The 21,099-nt window shown below is 41.6% G+C and overlaps 1 protein-coding gene across 8 annotated transcripts in view; it reads left to right on the top strand.

The window, feature by feature from the left end:
- The window catches only part of LOC110342290, a 53,706-nt gene that overhangs the window by 30,424 nt on the left and 2,183 nt on the right, over positions 1–21,099 (top strand). For 5 of the 8 annotated variants that reach the window (XR_005879023.1, XM_040751195.1, XM_040751191.1 and 2 more), the window contains 4 exons: positions 16,616–17,033; positions 17,125–17,600; positions 18,002–18,300; positions 19,626–19,767. Coding sequence is in view for 6 of the 8 variants with exons in the window: in XM_040751195.1 (XP_040607129.1) it covers positions 16,616–17,033; positions 17,125–17,600; positions 18,002–18,035 (928 nt within the window). In the remaining 2 variants the exon portion in view is untranslated. The remainder of the gene's footprint in view (positions 1–16,615; positions 17,034–17,124; positions 17,601–18,001; positions 18,301–19,625; positions 19,768–21,099) is intronic. The other 3 variants (XM_040751192.1, XM_040751193.1, XR_005879025.1) reach the window with 3 other exon arrangements.

Here is a 21,099-nt window from a genome sequence, read left to right as displayed (position 1 = left end):
TCGTTGTTTCTTTGTTAAGTTTCTATCTAGTGGACCTGTCTAGTTGAAGTTTCCCACTATGAGTGTGTGGAGTTTAATGTATGATTTGAGTTCTAAAAATATTTCTTTTATGAATGTGGTTGCCTTTGTACTTGTGGCCTTTATGTTCAGAACTGAGATTTCATCCTGATCATTTTTTCCTATGATAAATATGAAATGACCTTCTTCATCTCTTTTGATTAATTTTAGTTTGAAGTCTATTTTCTTAGATATTAGGATAGCTACATCAGCTTGCTTCTTAAGACCATTTGATTGGAAAATCTTTTCCCAACCCTTTAACTTGAAGTAGAATCTGTCTTTGAAATTGAGGCGTGTTTCTTGTATGCAGCAGAAGCATTTATTCTGTCTTCATACCCATTCTGTTAGCCTGTGTCTTTTTATCGGTGAGTTAAGACCATTGATATTCATGGATATTATTGACCATTGATTATTGATTGTTTGCTTTGCATTTGTTTTTGGTGGTGGTTTTGTGTGTGAATTTTTCCCCTATTTCTGACTTCTGGTAAAGTAAGATTATCTATTGCCCATGTTATTGTGAGTGTAGTTAACTTCCTTGAGTTGGAGGTTTCCTTCTAGATCTTTCTGTATGGCTATATTTGTGGATACTTAGTGTGTAAATCTGGTTTTGTCATGGAATATCTTGTTTTCTCCATCTCTATATAGTGATAGAGAGTTTTGCTGGGAATAGTAGTCTGGGCTGGAATCTCTTAGTGTTTGTAGAACATCCAGGATCTTCTGGCTTTCATAGTTTCCATGGAGAAGTCGGGTGTAATTCTGATAGGTTTGCCTTTATATGTTACTGGGCCTTTTTTCTTTGCTGCTCTTAATATTCTTTTTTCATTCTGTATGTTTGGTGTTTTGATTATTATGTGGTGAGGGGGCTTTTTTTTGATCCAGTCTATTTGATGTTTGGTAAGCTTCTTATACTTTCAGAGGCATCTCCTTCTTCAGGTTGGGAATGTTCTCTTCTATGATTTTGTTGAATAAGTTTTCTGAACCATTGAGCTGGGATTCTTTGCCTTCTTCTATACCTATTATTCTTAGGTTTGGTCTTTTCACAGTGTCCCATATTTACTGGACATTTTGTGTTAAGGATTTGTTGGATTTAAGACTTTCTTTTGTCAATGACTGTCTTTGCTCTAGTTTATCTTCAGTGCATGAGAGTCTGTCTTCCATCTCTTGTATTCTGTTGGCTATGCTTGCATCTGTAGTTCCTGATTGTTCATTCAGCTTTTCTATTTCTAGCATTACCTCAGTTTGTGTGATTTTTTTATTGTCTCCATTTCAGTTTTCAGGTCTTGAACTTTTTGAATTGTTCCTTCGTTGGTTTGACTGTTTTTTCTTTGCTTTCTTTTAGAGATTTGTTGATTTCTTGCATTTTTTGAAATGACAGACTATGGACAGCCCCATGGAGGGCCTCACCCTCCCTGGGGGAATGAGGGGATAACGGGGGGGGGGGATGGGGGGAGGACACGGGAGGAGGGGAGGGAAAGGGAGAGGGACCTCGAACTGACTTGTGAAGCAACCTTGTTTCTTATCTAAATTTAAAATGGAAAATAAAAAAAAATAATAATAATAATAAAAGAATGTCAGAATTTACTGAATGACAAATCCACAAGGTACAGAAGTTTCAAATGCTGAACCTGTGAAGATATTCCCAAGTTCCATGGTAACCTTTCCAGAGGTGAACATCTTCAGTTTTTCCAACATTAAACAGAAATACCAGTGAGAAATCACATATTGAACAGTAAGTCTACCAGCATCTCTGTCTCTTTCTCTAATTTTCCTTTTTCTTTTTTTATTACTTTAATTTTCAATAGCTTGTTTTACACGTCAATCCCAGTTCCCTCTCCCTCCCCTCCTCCCTCACCCCCCACCACCCCCTCATCCTCCCACCCTATTGCCAATTCCTTCCACATAGGGGATATCTAGAGTCTGTCATTTCACTCAGGGTAGGGTCCAGGCACTCCCCTAAGAGTCCAGGCTGAGAGAGTAACCCTCTTTGTGTTATGGACACACGATGTCTGTTAGTGTTCCAGGGATAAACACTGATCCACTGCTCAGGACCCCATAGGTTGCCCCGGCCTCCTCCCTGACTCTCACATTCAGGGGGTCTGGATCAGTCCCATGCTGGCCTCCCAGCTGTCGGTCTGGGGTCCAAGAGCTCTCCCCTGTTCATATCAGCTGTCTCTGCTGGTTTTGCCAGCCCATTCTTTGCCAATTTGCTCATCGCTCCTCTCTCTCTGTTGCTGGGTTCCTTGGGTTCAGTTCAGTGTTTAACTGTGGGTGTTTGCCTCTGCTTCCATCAGTCACTGGATGAAGGCTCCAGGATGGTTATAGACATCAAGTTCATTATCAGGAATGGGCATTCGGGGTAGTCTCTACACTATTGCTTAACTTGCCAATTGGTTTTACGAGACAGGATTTTTCTGTATTGTTTTGGAGGCTGTCGATCCAGCCTAGCCTCGAACTAACAGAGATCCGCCTGCCTCTGCCTCCCGAGTGCTGGGATTAAAGGCGTGTGCCACCACCGCCTGGCAATTTTCCTTTTTCTAATCTTTTTCTCTGCTTGCTTGCTTGGTTCCTAGTGGTTCATAGGTTGGCAGGTTATACAGTGACTTTAAAGGCTTAAAATCAGGCTTTAGCATCAGAAGTAGGATGGCAGAAAGAAACTAGAGTCTTCACGGAGAACAGAATATGGAATGCAAGCTGCAGAGGAGCTGGGAGAGCAGCCAGGGGTGTGGGGTCACAGAGCTATACATTGAATCCAGGTGCAGAGGAAAGAAGACAGGAAAAGGAGGAAGTGATGACTAGGCAGAAGTTGGACATCAAGGACTAAAGGAAGAAATACAGACAGATGAGAGAGGATTAGACCATGCCACAGACTGAGCCCTAGGGACAGTCAAGAGATTTCCATCTGTTAATACTCAAAAAATATAGACAAGGTGACAAGTTGGAAGCTTTGCAGGAACTCTCCTAGAAGATAATTTTTTGTTCTTCCTGCAATTAGTTTTGCCTTCATGCAGGGCAGAGAGGCACATCAGGTCCAAATGCCTTGGAAAAACCAACATGAGTGAATAAACAGAATGTAATCCAAATAAATAAAGGACTGAGTTTACTCCTTCTGTTGAGTAAACAGGGGACCAAAGAAGAATAACAGAGAGAAAAATAAGTCCCCTTCCACCCTTTACCACTTGTGAGGTTGGTCTTCACTTCACAAGGGATCAATATCCACATTTTAGTAATGATGCAAACAAAGAAATTTTGTCAGAGGGTAAATAAGGCACGGTTCCATCTTCCATGGCCCTAGAAACAAAACATTTTTGTAGTTGCTACTCTGGAATGACAAGACTACTTCAATTAATGCTACAACCATCCCATCACGCTCTTATGAGATCTAGGGATTCTGGTGAGAAATAACATCAGGATCTTAAGAGACAGAAGTGATGACACTTCTTCCTCTGAGGCTCATAGATGTATCTCACATGTCCTCGGATGCCTTGGAAACAGAGCATCTTATCATAGCATCAGTGTCAGTGAGTGAGCATATCTTTTAAATCCACCAACCTCAGTTAAAAGCAAAAGGAACTGAACACCATGAGTGCAGAGATGATGAGGATCATAAAAGACAAATGTTGATACCGAAGGTTAGGTACAGAGTCTCCAGGTCATCAAATAACCCTAGATTACTTCCTGACTAGCCAAACCAGTGTCTATAACACAGAGACCACAAATCTTCCTGAGTCTATCATTGTCTTTGTCAGGATTTATCATTGCCATTAAGGATAAAAGGTCTTTGTCATGGGATGATGTGTGGCCTGACTGGAGTCACTGGGCACTTAAGACACCCGGGAGACTGTCAATGAAGTGAACACAGTTGCCTCTGCCTCACACTCTGCTGCCAGTGTCAGCAGCTGAGCCCACTGCCAAGCTATGCCAGATACTCTGAAAGCCCAAGAAAAACACCCTCTGCCTCTCTGAAGTGGGATTATGGCATAGATTTGTCAGGAGCCATGAAAAGGAACTAGACAATGGTGATGGGATTGGGCTGGCTGTGATTGGTCCACATTCATGTGACCTCACAGGGAGCCACTGTGAGCTATGACAGCCCCCCACCCATCTAAAGGACCAGTTGGGCCTGGATCTTGTCCTCATTCTGCTGTGAACCTGTTAGTAGGCTACGAAGCAGTTGGATTCAGAGTTTGTTCTGAGAGCTTTCGTTTTTTTTTGTTTTTTTTGTTTTTTTTGTTTTTTTTTTTAGTATTATCTTTGGATTGAACATCTGTGATCTGCACTGACCTGAACATAGTGAGTTTGCTTACTGGGTGTTGGATTGGTGTTTGGATTTTGATTTGCTGTTTATAGTTTTGGATTTACTTCATGTATTTGCTTAGGCTTTTTGTTTATTACTGACTCTTTTCTGTTGTCAGCTTTTTGATTATTTCCTGGCATCTACTCCTTCTAGGTAAGTTTGCTTCTTTTTGTTCTAGCACTTTCAGGGGCTCTCTTAACTCACTAGTGTGGTAATTTTCATGTTTCTTCGTGTGGGCACTTAGTGCTATGAACTTTCCTCTTAGAACTACTTTCAGAGTGTCCCATATGTTTGTGTATGTTGTCCTGCATTTTCATAATATTCTAGAAAGTCTTTGATTTCTTTCTTTCTTTCTTCCTTTACCCAGGGGTGATGCAATTGAGCATTGTTCAATATCCATGAGTTTGCGGGGTCCTGCAATTTGTGTTGATGTTGAATTCTAATTTTAAGCCATGGTGATCTGACAAGATACAGAGAGTTATTCCAATTTTTTGTATCTGTTGAGGTTTGCTTTATTGCCAATTATGTAGTCGATTTTAGAGAAGGTTCCATGTGGTGCTGAGAAAAAGGTATATTCTTTTTTGTTTGGATGGAATGTTCTATAGATGTCTGTTAAGCCCAATTGGGTCATAACTTCTGTTAGTTCATTGTTTCTTTGTTAAGTTTCTGTTTGATAGACCTGTCCAGTGGTGAGAGTGGAGTGTTGACGTCTCCCACTCTAACTGTATGGGGTTTAATGTGTGATTTGTGTTCTAAAAGTGTTTCTTTTACAAATGTGGGTGCCTTTGTATTTGTGGCATATATATATTCAGAATTGAGACTTCATCCTGATGGACTTTTCCTATGATGAATATGAATTGACCGTCTTCATCTCTTTTGATTAATTTTAGTTTGAAGTCTATTTTCTTAGATATTAGGATAGTTACATCTGCTTTCTTCTTAAGATCATTTGATTGAAAAATCTTTTCCCAACCCTTTAACTTGAAGTAGCGTCTGTCGTTGAAATTGAGGTGTGTTTCTTGTATGCAGCAGAAGCATTTATTCTGTCTTCGTACCCATTCTGTTAGCCTGTGTCTTTTTATAGGAGAGTTAAGACCACTGATATTAAGGGATATTAATAACCTTCGATTGTTGATTCTTGTTTGCTTTGGATCCGTTTTTGGTTGTGGTTTTGTGTGTGAGTTTTCCCCCTATTTCTGACTTCTGGTAAAGTGAGATTATCTATTGCACATGTAATTGTGAGTGTAGTTAACTTCCTTGGGTTAGATTTTTCATTCTAGAACTTTCTGTAGTGTTGGATTTGTGGACACATATTGTGTAAATGTGGTTTTGTCATGGAATATCTTGCTTTCTCCATCTATAGTGACTGAGAGTTTGCTAGGAATAGTAGTCTGGGCTGGAATCTGTGGTCTCTTTGTGTTTGTAAAACATCTATTCAGGATCTTCTGGCTTTCAGTGTTTCCATGGAGAAGTCGGGTGTAATTGTGATGAGTTTGTCCTTATATATTACGTGGCCTTTTTCCTTTTCTGCTCTTATTATTTGAATATTATGTGTTGGTGTTTTCAGTATTATGTGATGAGGAAACTATTTTTTGGTCCAGACTATTTGGTGTTTGGTAAACTTCTTGTACTTTCAGAGGCATCTCTTTCTTCAGGTTGGGAAAGTTTTCTTCTATGATTTTGTTGAATATGTGTTCTGCACCATTGAGCTGGGCTTCTTTGCCTTCTTCTATACCTGTTATTCTTAGGTTTGGTCTTTTCACAGTGTCCCGTATTTCCTAGATATCTTGTGTTAAGGATTTTTTTGGATTTAAGACTTTCTTTTGTCAATGAATCTCTTTGCTCTAGTTTATCTTCAGTGCATGAGATTCTGTCTTCCATCTCTTGTATTCTGTTGGTTATGCTTGCATCTGTAGTTCCTGATTGTTTATTCAGTTTTTCTATTTCCAGCCTTACCCCAGTTTGGTTTTTTTTATTATCTCCATTTCAGTTTTCAGGTCTTGAACTGTTTGAATTGTTTCTTCATTGGTTTGACTGTTTTTTCTTTGCTTTCATTTAGAGATTTGTTGCATTGTTTGGTTTGTTTTTTTCTTCTATTTCTTTAAGGGATTTTTCTCATATCTTCTTTGAGGACTTGTATCATTTTCATGAAGTTGTTTTGAAGGTCATTCTTTTCTGTTTCATCTGTGTTGGGATGTTCAGGTCTTGCTGGTGTAGAGTTTCCAGACTCTGGTGGTGTCATACTGGTTCCTCTATTGTTGGCTGAGTTTTTATATTGCCATCTTCCCATCCCTTCTTTCAGTGAGAGCTCATGGGGTCTTTTCCTCTCCTGGTGTATTTTGGTCTAAGGATTTTTCCAGTGCGTTTAAGCAGGTCTAATACTCTGATGGGTTTCCCGATGGGTACAGGTGGATCTGAGAAACTCTGAAGCACAGGCAGATTCCGGAGGGGACTAAAGACTCAAGCACAGGGCAGGGGCTGAAGGGGACTAAAAGTTGAGGTGTGTCCAGACTCAGAGTGATCCTTTCCAGTGGGGTGGGTCCTCTCCAGGTGCAGGGCCCACCCAGGTAGAGGAAGGCAGGTGGATGTGGGGAGTTGGGTCTCAGAGCAGAGCCCGGCTCACCTCAAGCACTGGGTAGGGGCTGGAGGGGACAGACAGCTGAGGTGTGGCCTTACTCAGGGTGATCCTTTCTGGTGGGATGGGTCCTCTCTAGGTTCAGGCACACCCAGGGAGATGGAAGCAGGGAGATGTAGGGACTTGGGGTCCAGAGCAGAGCCCTGGCTCACCTTAAGCACAGGGCAGGGGCTGGAGGGGACTGAAGGCTCCAAGCACACTTTTATAACTGATAACTCGGAAACAGAGGCAGGTGATCTGATTTGACCTCAGTAATTTGAGTTTCTTTCCTGATTTGTTGGTTTTGATCTACATCTCTTGAATGATTTTTGGATGAATTTGTTCTGTGAATTTCATTTCTTCTTTTTTACCTCAAATAATTCTACTCTTAAATGAGTATGATTCTTTGATATTTTAAAAATATTTTTCCAATTTAAAGAAAAATTTTAAATAATTTTTCTAAATTAAAATGCTTGGCTAGCTGTCCCTCTGGCATCATCAGGTAAACAGGCCAGCTTCGCGGCCTGTGTTCCAGAGCCTGCAGATCGCCTGGGAACTGCACAGAGCTCCCAATCCCGGCGGGAGCATCAGGTAAACAGGCCAGCTTCCCGGCCTGTGTTCCAGAGCCTGCAGATCGCCTGGGAACTGCACAGAGCTCCCAATCCCGGTGGGAGCATCAGGTAAACAGGCCAGCTTCCCGGCCTGTGTTCCAGAGCCTGCAGATCGCCTGGGAACTGCACAGAGCTCCCAATCCCGGCGGGAGCCAAGCACCCCAGACTCCAGATCTTCTCTCCCACCAAAGAGACCAGGAAACTACAGGAGCCAGGGAGACCAGGGGAGTAGCTGTTCCGGATCAGGTACAACAGGACCCAGCATAGGGTCCAGGGGACCAGGTAGGAGGCTAAGCGCCCCAGATTCCTGTTCTTCTTCTCTACCCACGGACCAGCATTTGGACAAGGCATAGAAGAACCACCAGATTACTGGACTTACTAGCACCCACCAAAGGGAACTCTGGTCCCCAGACCAGGAAGGGGCTCTTTCTGCACCCACTAGAAGAAGAGATGGGAAAGAGACAATACAAAAACACAGTCAGCAACAGAAAAACAAATATGACACCGCCAGATTCTAGAGACTCCACACCAGCAAGACCCCAATATTCCAACGCGAAGGAAGCAGAAGAGAACGACCTTAAAAGCACTTTCATGAAAATGATAGTGGCCCTAAAAGAGGATATTGGAAAATCCCTCAAAGAAATGGAAGAAAAAACAAACCAAAAAATGCAAGAAATGGAAGAAAAAACAAACCAAAAAATGCAAGAATTGGAAGAAAAAACAAACCAAAAAAGGCACGAAATGGAAGAAGAAATGAAGCAAAAAATGCAAGAAATGGAAGAAAAAGCAAAGCACAAAATGCAAGAATTAGAAGAAGAAACATACCAAATAAGGCAGGAAATGGAAGAAGAAACAAAGCAAAAAATGCAAGAAATGGTAGAAAAAACAAAGCAAAAAATGAAAAAAATGGAGGAAGAAACAAACCAAAAAAGGCAGGAAATGGAAGAAGAAACAAAGCACAAAATCCAAGAAATGGAACAAAAAGCAAACCAAAAAATGCAAGAAATGGAAGAAAGAACAAACCAAAAAATTCATAAAAGGCAACAAACGGACGAACACATAAACAGAAAATTGCAAGAAGCAATGCAAACGCTGCAAGGGTTGAAAACTGAAATAGAGACACTAAAAAAAACACAATCTGAAGAAAGGCAGAAAATAGAAAAGCTGGACAAACAGTCAGGCACTACCAATACAAGCATTACCAACAGAATAGAAGAGATGGAAGAGAGAATCTCAAGTGTTGAAGATACATTAGGAGAAATGGATTTATCAACCAAAGAAAACCTTAAATCCAACAAATCCTTAACACAAAACATCCAGGAATTATGGGACACCATGAAAAGACCAAACCTAAGAATAATAGGTATAGAAGAAGGAGAAGAAATCCACCTCAAAGGGGCAGAAGGCATATTCAACAAAATCATAGAAGAAAACTTCCCCAACCTTAAGAAAGACATGCCAATGAAGGTACAAGAAGCCTACAGAACACCAAATAGAGTGGACCACAAAAAAAAATCCCCTCGCCACATAATAATCAAGACCCCAAACATACAGAATAAAGAAAGAATATTAAGAGCAGCTAAGGAAAAAGGTCAAGTAACATATAAAGGCAGACCTATCAGAATTACACCTGATTTCTCCATGGAAACTCTGAAAGCCAGAAGGTCCTGGATAGATATTCTACCTACACTAAGAGACCATGGATGCCAGCCCAGACTACTATACCTGGCAAAGCTCTCAATCACTATAGACGGAGAAAACAAGATATTCCATGACAAAACTAGATTCAAGCAATATGTGTCCACTAACCCAGCCCTACAGAAAATTTTGGAAGGAAAACTCCAACCCAAGGAAGCTAACTACAACCAGAAAAACATAAGCATTAGAGAATCCCTCTCTACCAACAGCCAAAAGAACAAAGGGGTGAAATTCCACCCATAATTCCACCAACAACAACCATCGCAAATCGAAGAAGGATGAGCAATCAATGGTTATTAATATCCCTCAATATTAATGGCCTTAACTCACCCATAAAAAGACACAGACTAGCAGAATGGATTCGAAGACAGAACCCTTCCTTCTGCTGCATACAAGAAACACACCTCACCCTCAAAGACAGACATTACTTGAGAGTTAAAGGTTGGGGAAAAAATTTTCAATCAAATGGACCCAAGAAACAAGCAGGGGTAGCAATCCTAATATCTAACAAACTAGACTTTAAAATAAAATCAATCAAAAGAGATGAAGGAGGTCATTACATACTCATCACAGGTGAAACCCACCAAGATGAAGTGTCTATCCTGAACATCTATGCCCCCAATACAAAGGCATCCACATTCGTTAAAGAAACATTATTAGAACTTAAATCTCATCTAAAGCCCCACACAGTTATAGTGGGAGATTTCAACACACCACTCTCACCACTAGACAAGAATACCAGACAGAAACTCAACAAAGAAGCAAAGGGTCTAATAGAAGTAATGACCCAACTGGGATTAACAGATATCTATAGAACATTTCATCCACATAAAAAAGAATATACCTTCTTCTCACCACCACATGGAACCTTCTCAAAAATCGACCACATACTTGGCAACATATCAAACCTCAGCAGCTACAAAAAAATTGGAATAACTCCATGCATCTTATCAGACCACCATGCCTTAAAATTAGAATTCAACAACAACACAAATTGCAGAAAACCTACAAACTCATGGAAATTGAATAATGCTCAACTGCACCATCCCTGGGTCAAAGAGGAAATAAAAAAAGAAATTAAAGACTTCCTCGAATTCAATGAGAATGAAGACACAACATACCCAAACCTATGGGACACTTTGAAAGCAGTGCTACGGGGAAGTTCATAGCACTAAGTGCTCACATGAAGAAACAGGAAAACAGTTATACCAGAGAATTAACATCACAGCTAAAAGCTCTAGAACACAAAGAAGCAAACTCACCCAGGAGGAGTAGACGCCAGGAAATAATCAAATTGAGGGCTGAAATCAACAAAGTAGAAACCAGGAAAACAATACAAAGAATCAATGCAACGAAGAGTTGGTTCTTTGAGAAAATCAACAAGATAGACAAACCTTTGTCCAAACTTACCAAACAGCAGAGAGTGAACACGCAAATTAACAAAATCAGAAATGAAAAGGGGGACATAACAACAGACTCTGAGGAAATCCAGAGAATCATTAGGTCATACTTTGAAAACCTGTACTCCACAAAATTCGAAAATTTAAAGGAAATGGATGACTTCCTGGACAGCTATCATTTGCCAAAACTAAATCAAGAACAGATAAGCAATTTAAATAGACCTATAACCCCTATGGAAATAGAAGCTGTCATCAAAAGTCTCCCAACCAAAAAAAGTCCAGGTCCAGATGGCCTCAGTGCAGAATTCTACCACAAATTCAAAGAACAGCTTATACCAATTCTTCTCAAAGTGTTCCACACAATAGAAGCAGAAGGGTCTTTGCCAAACTCTTTCTATGAGGCTTCAATAACCTTGATCCCCAAGCCACACAAAGATACAACCAAGAAAGAGAACTTCAGACCAATATCCCTCATGAACATTGATGCAAAAATACTCAATAAAATACTGGCAAATCGGATCCAAGAACACATCAAAACAATCATTCACCACGATCAAGTAGGTTTCATCCCAGGGATGCAGGGATGGTTCAACATACGAAAATCCATCAACGTAATCCACCATATAAACAAGCTGAAAAACAAAAATCACATGATCATCTCACTAGATGCTGAAAAAGCCTTTGACAAAATCCAACACCCCTTCATGATAAAGGTCTTGGAGAGATCTGGGATAACAGGGACATACTTAAACATAATAAAAGCCATATACAGTAAACCAACAGCCAACATCAAACTAAATGGACAGAAACTCAACGCAATTCCTCTAAATTCAGGAACAAAACAAGGCTGTCCACTCTCTCCATACCTTTTCAACATGGTACTTGAAGTTCTAGCTATAGCCATACGACAACAAAGGGGGATCAAGGGGATACAAATTGGGAAGGAAGAAGTCAAACTTTCACTGTTTGCAGACGATATGATAGTTTACATCAATGACCCAAAGAACTCTACCAGGGAACTCTTACAGCTGATTAACACCTTCAGCAAAGTGGCAGGTTACAAGATCAACTCAAGAAAGTCAGTAGCCCTACTATATACAGATGATAAAAGGGCTGAAAGAGAAATCAGAGAAACATCACCCTTTACAATTGCCACAAACAACATAAAATACCTTGGGGTAACGCTAACCAAACAAGTGAAAGACCTGTATCGTAAGAACTTTGAATCTTTAAAGAAAGAAATTAAAGAAGCCCTCAGAAAATGGAAAGATCTCCCATGCTCTTGGATAGGTAGGATCAATGTAGTAAAAATGGCAATCCTGCCAAAAGCAATCTACAGATTCAATGCTATCCCCATTAAAATCCCAGCACAATTCTTCACAGACCTTGAAAGAACAATAATCAATTTTGTATGGAAAAACAAAAGACCCAGGATAGCCAAAACAACCCTGTTCAACAAGGCAACGTCTGGAGGCATCACTATCCCTGACCTCAAGCTCTATTATAGAGCTATAGTCCTGAAAACAGCTTGGTATTGGCACAAAAATAGACAGGCAGACCAATGGAATCGAATTGAAAATCCGGGTATTAACCCACACATGTACGAACATCTGATCTTTGACAAAGAAGCTAAAAATATACAATGGAATAAAGAAAGCATCTTCAACAAATGGTGCTGGCATAATTGGAGACTGGCATGTAGAAAAATGCGGATCGATCCATGTTTATCGCCATGCACAAAACTTAAGTCCAAATGGATCAAAGACCTCAACATAAATCCAGCCACACTGAACCTCTTAGAAGAGAAAGTGGGTGGTACCCTTGAACGAATTGGTACAGGAGACAGCTTCCTGAACATAACACCAGTAGCACAGACAGTGAGATCAACAATTAATAAATGGGACCTACTGAAACTGAGAAGCTTCTGTAAGGCAAAGGACACAGTCAGCAAGACAAAAAGGCAGCCCACAGAATGGGAAAAAATATTCACTAATCCCACATCTAACAGAGGGTTGATCTCCAAAATTTACAAAGAACTCAAGAAGCAAGTCTCCAAAACAGCAAAGGACCCAATTAAGAAGTGGGCTGCAGAACTAAATAGAGAGTTTTCAATAGAGGAGTCTAAAATGGCTGAGAGGCACTTGAGAAAGTGCTCAACATCCTTAGCCATCCGGGAAATGCAAATCAAAGCAACTCTGAGATACCATCTCACTCCTGTCAGAATGGCTAAAATCAAAAACACCAATGACAATTTATGCTGGAGAGGATGTGGTGAAAGGGGGACACTCCTCCATTGCTGGTGGGAGTGCCAACTGGTTCAGCCACTTTGGAAAGCAGTATGGAGATTCCTCAGAAAAATGGGAATAAACCTACCACAAGACCCAGCAACTGCACTCTTAGGCATATATCCAAAAGATGCCCATTCATATAACAAAGATGTCTGTTCCACTATGTTCATAGCAGCTTTATTTGTAATAGCCAGAACTTGGAAGCAACCTAGATGTCCCTCACCCGAAGAATGGATAGAGAAAACATGGTACATCTACACAATGGAGTACTATTCAGCAGAAAAAAATAATGGAATCATGAGATTCGCAGGCAAATGGATGACACTAGAAGAAACCATCCTGAGTGAGGTAACCCAGTCACAAAAAGAGAAACATGGCATGTACTCTCTCATATATGGATTTTAGACGTAGATCTGGGGAGTGCCAGCCTACAATCCTATTGCCAGAGAGTCTGGGAAACAGAAACTGCATTTACTGGCTGGTTAAGTACTGAGCTGAACTCAAGAAAGCCAGTATCAGAGAGGGAGGACTGATGATCAAAGGGATTAAGACTGGGCTGGTTGAACCCCCAGAAACAGCTGACCAGACAAAGGTTAACTCTTGAATCCCAGGCATCAGCCTGGGAATCCAGCATGCGACTGATCAAGACCCCCTGAATCTGGGTGTCAGTGAGGAGGCCTAGGGAATCTATTGAGCCTTGGACAGCAGATCAGTACCCATCCCAAGTATACACACGGTCTCTGGACTCCCATAGAACAATGTGAGGTGCACTCTCACCCTGAACTCTTGGGGAAGGTTCTAGGCCCTGCCCTATATGAAATGACAGACTATGGACACCCCCATGGAGGGCCTCACCCTCCCTGGGGGAATGAGGGGATAACGGGGGGGGATGGGGGGAGGGCACGGGAGGAGGGGAGGGAAAGGGAGAGGGACCTCGTACTGACTTGTGAAGCAACCTTGTTTCTTATATAAATTTAAAATGGAAAATAAAAAAATATTAATAAAAAAACAATAAAGGATTAATCAGTATAAAAAAATGCTTGGCTAGTATGGAATAATTGTAGAAAATAAGGAATTTCAGTATGGTGTGTACTTTGAATACAGCACCTATACAATTATATCCCCCAAACCTCATTAAAATTTCATCTGTTCTCTTAATGATATTCTAGAATTGTTATGTTCCACCTCCCACAATACAAAAACATGCCATGTCAACTGTGGACAGACCACAATATTGCTGTCCTAGTTAAGGGCTACCATCTTTCAGAGTCCATTCATAGGGGTTTAAGAAATAGGAATTGAACAACAGGAGTGTAGAGGTTATGATATCTGTACTACTGAATTCTTAGAGACCCTATAATCATAGTGAAAATGCCATTGAAACCTAGTGTAGGCTCACAATCTCACTATTCCTGACCCAAAGCTTTAATCCTCTTTGGACTTTTGGACGTAGCATGAATAATGAAAAAATGTTCTCCTCAAGGATAGCTGTGAAAGATTCACACTTCCTCAGGTATCTGAATGCTTGTTCTCTAGTTTGGAGTGCTGATTGGTCTGGGAAGTCATGAAACCCTAAAGCTTTAGAGAGCAGCAGGAGGAATTAGGTGACTGAAGGCATCCCCAGTCCACTTTCCAACTCCTCCCAAATGCCATGCTTACCCAGTTCTCTAAGAGCATGGGACACTTATTTTGTCACTTATTTTGCATTTTGTCAAGGAGTTGTTAACTGTCTTGATGAAGTAATGCAGTCCCTGGCATTAGATAAAATATTTTGGGTCATTCCCTGCTGTTACTGGTCCATCCCTTGCAGTGACATCACTTGAGCTTTTTGAGACATGAAAGAAATCCATTCGTAGAAGAGATAGCCGTATAATGGGGTTAATCCTGAAGCTGCAGAGAAACTCACGTTGGATGGAGAGCAACTGCATCCCAGCATTGCTCCTGATACACCTGGGCTTTCCTAGTCTCATACTTGACATTGGACGTTTTCCTCTCTGGTGTTGTGGATTCTATGTTCTGCGTTTCATTTGATTCACACACTTACCCCTTGTGTTTGACTCATTGATTTCTTCTTGTGTTCATTTGCTTTTTAAGCAAATTGGCCACTTTTTTGATAAATTTACTTGGCCTTACTATAAATTAGTTTCTTTTTATTTATTTCAAACATTAAGTGTGTCAAACAAAAAACACCCCTGTGGCACATGTACACGTGCATATTGTGAACTGAATGTTTTCATCAGATGATTTTCATCTGTTGTGTTACATTGCAACACTCACTGGCATGTGCTTACAGTTGGCCCCTTTTCTTTAAGATGCCACCTATCCAGTCCTGACTCTAGTTATTCTCAGGATATATCTGGAAATTTCATATTACAACCCACCCAATATTGTAAATGGAGTTCTTAATTGGTTTGGCTAATAAAAATTAATATCCAGAGTCAGATATAGAGGGAAACGCTGAGATCAAGAAGGAGGAGCAAGTCACTGCCACACATTAGTTCCTTAGCATCTCAGCAGACAAGAGAGCAACTTCTGTTCTCTCTGTTTATATCCTGATTGTGCCATAGCAACCTCATTTCCTGTCTGTCTGTACAGACCTCCAGCCATCTACTGTTAACTAGTGACAAGCTCCATATTCTGACCTTCAGAAAGGCTTTATTGGTACAAGGAAATATCATTACACTATATTCATGTGTATTTTGCAAAATAAAACAATTCCATTCTTCATGTCTGAGCATGGCCTCTTCCCTTGACTATGCCCAGTAATTGTTCTAGGTGTTTCTGGGGGAATTATCCTAGATTTTCATGCTTAACTCACTGTGGGCATGAAATATCTCTGTAATGTGTTGTAGACCAATCTTGAACAAGGAATATCATTTCACGTGGTGTTCATCAAGGGCATTAAGTTATTCATTTGTGTGTGTGTGTGTGTGTGTGTGTGTGTGTGTGTATGAGTGTGTGACTGCACGCTTATGGTTTGGTATCAGTGTAGTTTGGCTTTTTACAATGTTTGGAATGATCTCTCCTTGTCTGCTTCGTGAAGTAGCATGAGAATCATTGACCTCCATTGTCCCATAGAGCCTGCATGTAAGACCCTTTATGCAATCTATCGGTCCTGGGCTTTCAGTGTTGGGAGAGACTGTTTTACTCTTTCAACTTAAGAATTTACCATCATTTTCAGGGTGCAGCAGTGGTTAAAAAAAGGGGGTGCATGTTTGGTATCCTGATGTATTACTGGTGGCTTCTGGTTGTGAATTGAGCAGTATCTGTCTTTGAGGATTGTCAATCTCTGAAGTACAAGGTTGACAGGCACCTTGAGGATTCCCATGGATTTACACATCTCTTTCCTTTCTCACATTTCAATAATTTATGTCTTTCTGTGGGTGATTCATGTCAAGGGCTTCTCAGATTGGTTTGTCCTTCAAAGGACAGGATCTTCTTTCTCTGACCTTTGTTTCAAGCTCAACTGTACAGTTACTTCCTCCCTGAACTTTCTTACACTTTCTCATATGTCCTTTGGCGTTTGGAAATTTATTTAATCTTTGACTTCAAGATGAATAATTAGTATTCTTGAAAGACCTTTGATTATCACCATCTAAAAATTGATAGCCAGAACCTTGTATCATAGAGATGATTTTGTTTTTTACTTCTAGCATTTGGTGGTGGTGCTATTCTCCACCTGAAAAGGTGAAGGACATGGCAGAGGAAATATCATGGAGGGATCTCAGTGATGCCAATGTACAAGCAGTATCCAGATCCCTACATTTGATGTGGTCGATCACAACTCTGGTCAAAACTGTGTGTTCCCTCAGCGACCTGGAGGAGAACAACTGTGAAACACCTGGACCAAAGGCATTTTATGAAGGCCTTGCCCAAAATGACATGCTTTATGAGAGAAAAAGCAATTATAGGATTGGCCTAAAAGAAAACCATCGAAAGAGCCGTTCCACCAAGAGGCCTGCACATCGTTTCACACTCCCTCGATTTCCACTGAAGAGGAGATGGAGTGAGCTGGCTCTGCCCACGTTTTTCACAACCTCGCCACAAAGGCCAAGCAACAAAGGCCAGGAGGTAAACGAAAAAAGTAGCTAGTGTTTCCCTAAATCCATCTCACCTGATTTATACATCAGACATTAACTCTCCTGTGAATTCTGCCCCACAGAGTGATTGTCTGAAGACAGTAAGAGTGTCTGAGGAGACAGAAAATGCTGTCTCATTTGGGGAAACACCAGAGGCTGAGATAGAGGAGACCATCACTTTTAGTACTACAACGCTGGATTTACTGGGCGTGCTAGCAGACCGCAAATGTGAAATGAACCATGAACCACATGATGATGCCACCATTATGGAGAATGAAGCAAGTGCAGATTTGAGTGACCTTATCAGCCAAATGACAAGGGATCTCACATGTGCTGTGTCCCACTCACAGCATGGGAACAACGGATGCGAAATAGTCAATGACATAATGAGTATGGCATTGCCATCTCCATCTCCAAATGAAGAGCTCCAGGAGGCAAACATAGCCTCCAACAGGCAAAGCAGAAGGAGCTGGAAAGGGGTGAGGAGGCAGCTTAGGAACCTGTTTCGAAGCTTATGCTGCTGCTTCGTCACCCCGAGTACAAAAGATACAACATCCAGGTATGGAGGGGAAGGAATAGGAAAGGGGTTCACAGAAATGGTGCAACAAGGCCACAAAATTCACATGGGTATTTGATGTTTCGTTTTCAAAGGCTCTTTGGCACTGATAGGCTGTACACATTTACAGGACATGAATCATAGGGTGCCTCTTAACCTAGAAATAGTTTTCCCACTGAATCTGCTCATGAGGAGTCTGGGGAAGTTGAGCCAGAAGCAGACAGCAGAGGTTGTTTCCAGGCAGAAGGATGCAGGGAGATGGGAGGAAGCAGGGCTTTGTGAAAGGGAGCACAGTTAGGAAGGGAGGAATCTGGTGGAGAGAGCTGTGGCAGCACAGGGCCACCCTTTCTAATTCCTTCTCTATCCAAGTCAGTGAAACAGTCCTTTGTTTGTGTCTTTTCAAGGGTCGAAGATGAGGCCCAGACCCGTGGTCCCTAAACCACAGGTCTGTGTTCGGCCTGGTGGGGCGTAAGAGACACTGGAGGGAACCAGGCCAGAACAGAAAGGAGGTGTGCCCCAAACCTCTTCTTCATGCCATATACCTCCAGCAACCTGAGAACAAGCTATGTCAACATCCTCCCATGCAGAGAGGGAGGCTTGATTTCATTGGTCTGCAGCACTAGTGGCTGGGCAGTGGAGACAGCCCGTTATTCACCTGGGCATGAAGAGGAATCCGTCCTGCTCCACAGTCCACAGAAGAAAAGTAAGTGCCCTACATGACTCTGGATCCCCATCAACTTCCCCTCTCCTTTCTGTCAACAGAAGCAATGAGCAGATTCAAAGAAGTCTTAGGTGGTAAAGAGGCACAGGAAGAGGAGGGGAGAAGAGGAGGAGTAGGGCCAGTGGAATATGTCACCAAAGAAAAGCAGTAAGAGAGGGAGGAGTAATAGGCATGAGACTGAATGAGGAGGACATTTGTCCAGAGGAAATTCCAGCATGGCAGTAGAAAAGTAAGGGATGACTGTGTGGACTGCTGACAGGGTCCCAGCTGAGCAGGAGTAGGAGTCAGATGTTCCTGAAGGAGACTTGGGGCTCATGGGTCATGGGTACAGAGATGAGAAGACCTTATCTTATGTTTCTCATGAAATCCAGCTTGAATGCTGCCTGGGAATTCTGCTCTTGTCCTGAGATGCTCAATCAGGGTGTGGTTTCAGAGAACAGAAGCCTCATGTTTCTCAGAAGCCTCTTCCTATGTCTGCCTGACCCACTCTTGGATTGATCTGGTGACATCTGTGTCTTTGTCTTCACAACCCTCTTCCTTCAGGCCCCAGAGTTGCTATTCCCCCATCCAAGGATTATTCGAACATACAAATTCCATGTCTCTGTGCGGGATTCTTTGACTTTGAGTAAAGGACAAGATAGTTCTTTCTACAATGAATAGATAAGCAATTCTTTACAGGACCGTGGAACATCACTGCCCAGACAATGCCAGCTAACTTGGCAATTCTCTGAGGCCAATGCCACCTTTGGTTAGAATTAGAAGGAAACCTAATTGTCAAAGAGCTGTAGATGACAGCTGGGGGCTGGTGTACACCTTAGCTGTGTGTGCTGTTGGCAGTCTTCTCCTGCCCAACTTTCCCATAGGAAGAATTTTCTTGACTCACCAGGGCACCCCAGCTAACATTGATTTCTGGGATCTAATCTCGTAGGATCATTCAGGTGTAGTAAACTGATGTCCACTGTGTATCTCCTGTGGTAGAACATGAGTTTCCTCATCTTTGTCTTGATGTACACCAACCATCCATACTGACCTCTCTTCTTTGCAGAGGTAGATGGTCCTTTGTGACTGCTTATCAGTTTGTCTGAGATACACTTGATTGGTCAAATCTTGCACCTGTAGCCATGATCAAGGCCTACATGGCAGCTTGCTCAAATAGTTCTACTGACAGTCATAGTGGCTCATTTTATTCTAATACTTCTACCTTTACATGTTACTTGGAATTTTTCTCTTACATTCATATTCTTATATTGTTTAGATTATAATGTGCTGAGTATAATTTCCTTTTACTTTTAAAATTCTTGTCCAAGCTAGTCAACTGTGAATGCCCTGTGAAGCTGGACCTCAGCTAATGTGAACAACAACGTTCCTCCTTGGATCAGGTTTCAAAGGTGGAAGCCATACTGTGCAGTTATGCTTGCTCTGCCTTTTCTGTGAGCATCTACCCTTCTGGTAAGAACTGACTTCGTTGAAATGCTTTAGTGGGAGTGGTGGTCTCTTGTTTGTGTCCACATGACTTTTTCCAACAGACTCCAGCTTTTTTATATGGATCTAAATATGTATCAGTTAATATAGGCACCCAGCACACTTGTGAGTTGTGACCCGGTGGGGGAAGTCTGGATATTACATTCAAGTCCGGCAAGCTGTGTTTTTCAAAGTGACAGAGAGAAGGGAAACAGTGCAGGATTCTCAAGTCTGCAACAGCTTGTGTATACACTGATGCTTTTGAAGCAGCTTCTGCCCACAGTATCATTTAGTTTTCATTCAATGATTCTATGTGGTCATAAAGCAGATAACAGTGGCTACAAGTAGTCTGTACTACATCCCAATGATTCCCATTGAACATATCATTAAATGGAATCCTCTGGAGTTGGTACTGTTCTGTTAAATATATGAATATCATTCTCTGTTAGTAATATCATTCTCTGGTGCATCTTACTAACAGAATGATTTTGTGAAGGTCTAAGTCTGAATCGTCTCATATTTTTCACATCTGCTGTGGTTAATATATAACTAACCTCAAGCATCCCTGAGACATGCATTGATTCTGAAGTCACTGTCAACCACCCGTCTTGGACCCTGCACCATCACCTGCTTTCACAACCCAGGATCATCGTGTCACTGCTGTGCCTACAACATCTGTCCTATTTCTTCCTTTCCCTGGCTCTCTGCTGTTGGTTTACATGCATGTGTGGTCTTCGAGCTCCCTTCTGCACAAGTTCAACCCAAACTAATTTTCACAGTTGAGTGGCTAATGGCAGAAGAGACACTGGGCAGAACTGTGGTTAAATATCTCTAGAACACATTGACATGTTTACCTGAAAGCTGCACATGCCATCTTGGCCTATTGCCTGGTTTTGCACTCTGATTAACAGCTGCAATCTCTGTATTGGTATTTGCTGTCTTTTCTATGCCATGCTTTGTCATCTCCTGGGACTGTTATCCAGGTCTGCCTCACTACTGTAAGCCCTTGTACACACAGCATCCAGAACAGGTGCCTGCTCCTCTATAGTATAAAGACATGTCTATTCATCCTAGGTCCGATGAACAGTTGTGAAAGGTGATGACTACTCTGTGACTTAAAGGAGTGTGCTAGGTCTCTCTGGAGTCTCCGTAGGACAGGTGCTCACATGTGGTAGCAGAAACAGACATGGCTCCTGATGACTGAGTCCTCCACTCTTTGTGATGATCAGGATCTGAAAGAGGTCTTGGCACACAAGCCTGGATGTCTTACCACCTGCTTTTATATTCCATGGGACAAAGTCATTCACTTCACCTCCTTGC

The sequence above is a fragment of the Mesocricetus auratus genome, unplaced genomic scaffold (genome assembly GCF_017639785.1).
Source record: "Mesocricetus auratus isolate SY011 unplaced genomic scaffold, BCM_Maur_2.0 Super-Scaffold_100008, whole genome shotgun sequence".
Lineage (NCBI taxonomy): Eukaryota > Metazoa > Chordata > Mammalia > Rodentia > Cricetidae > Mesocricetus > Mesocricetus auratus.
The sequence above is the reverse complement of the archived record's forward strand: the minus strand, read 5'-3'. Positions and strand labels throughout refer to the sequence as shown.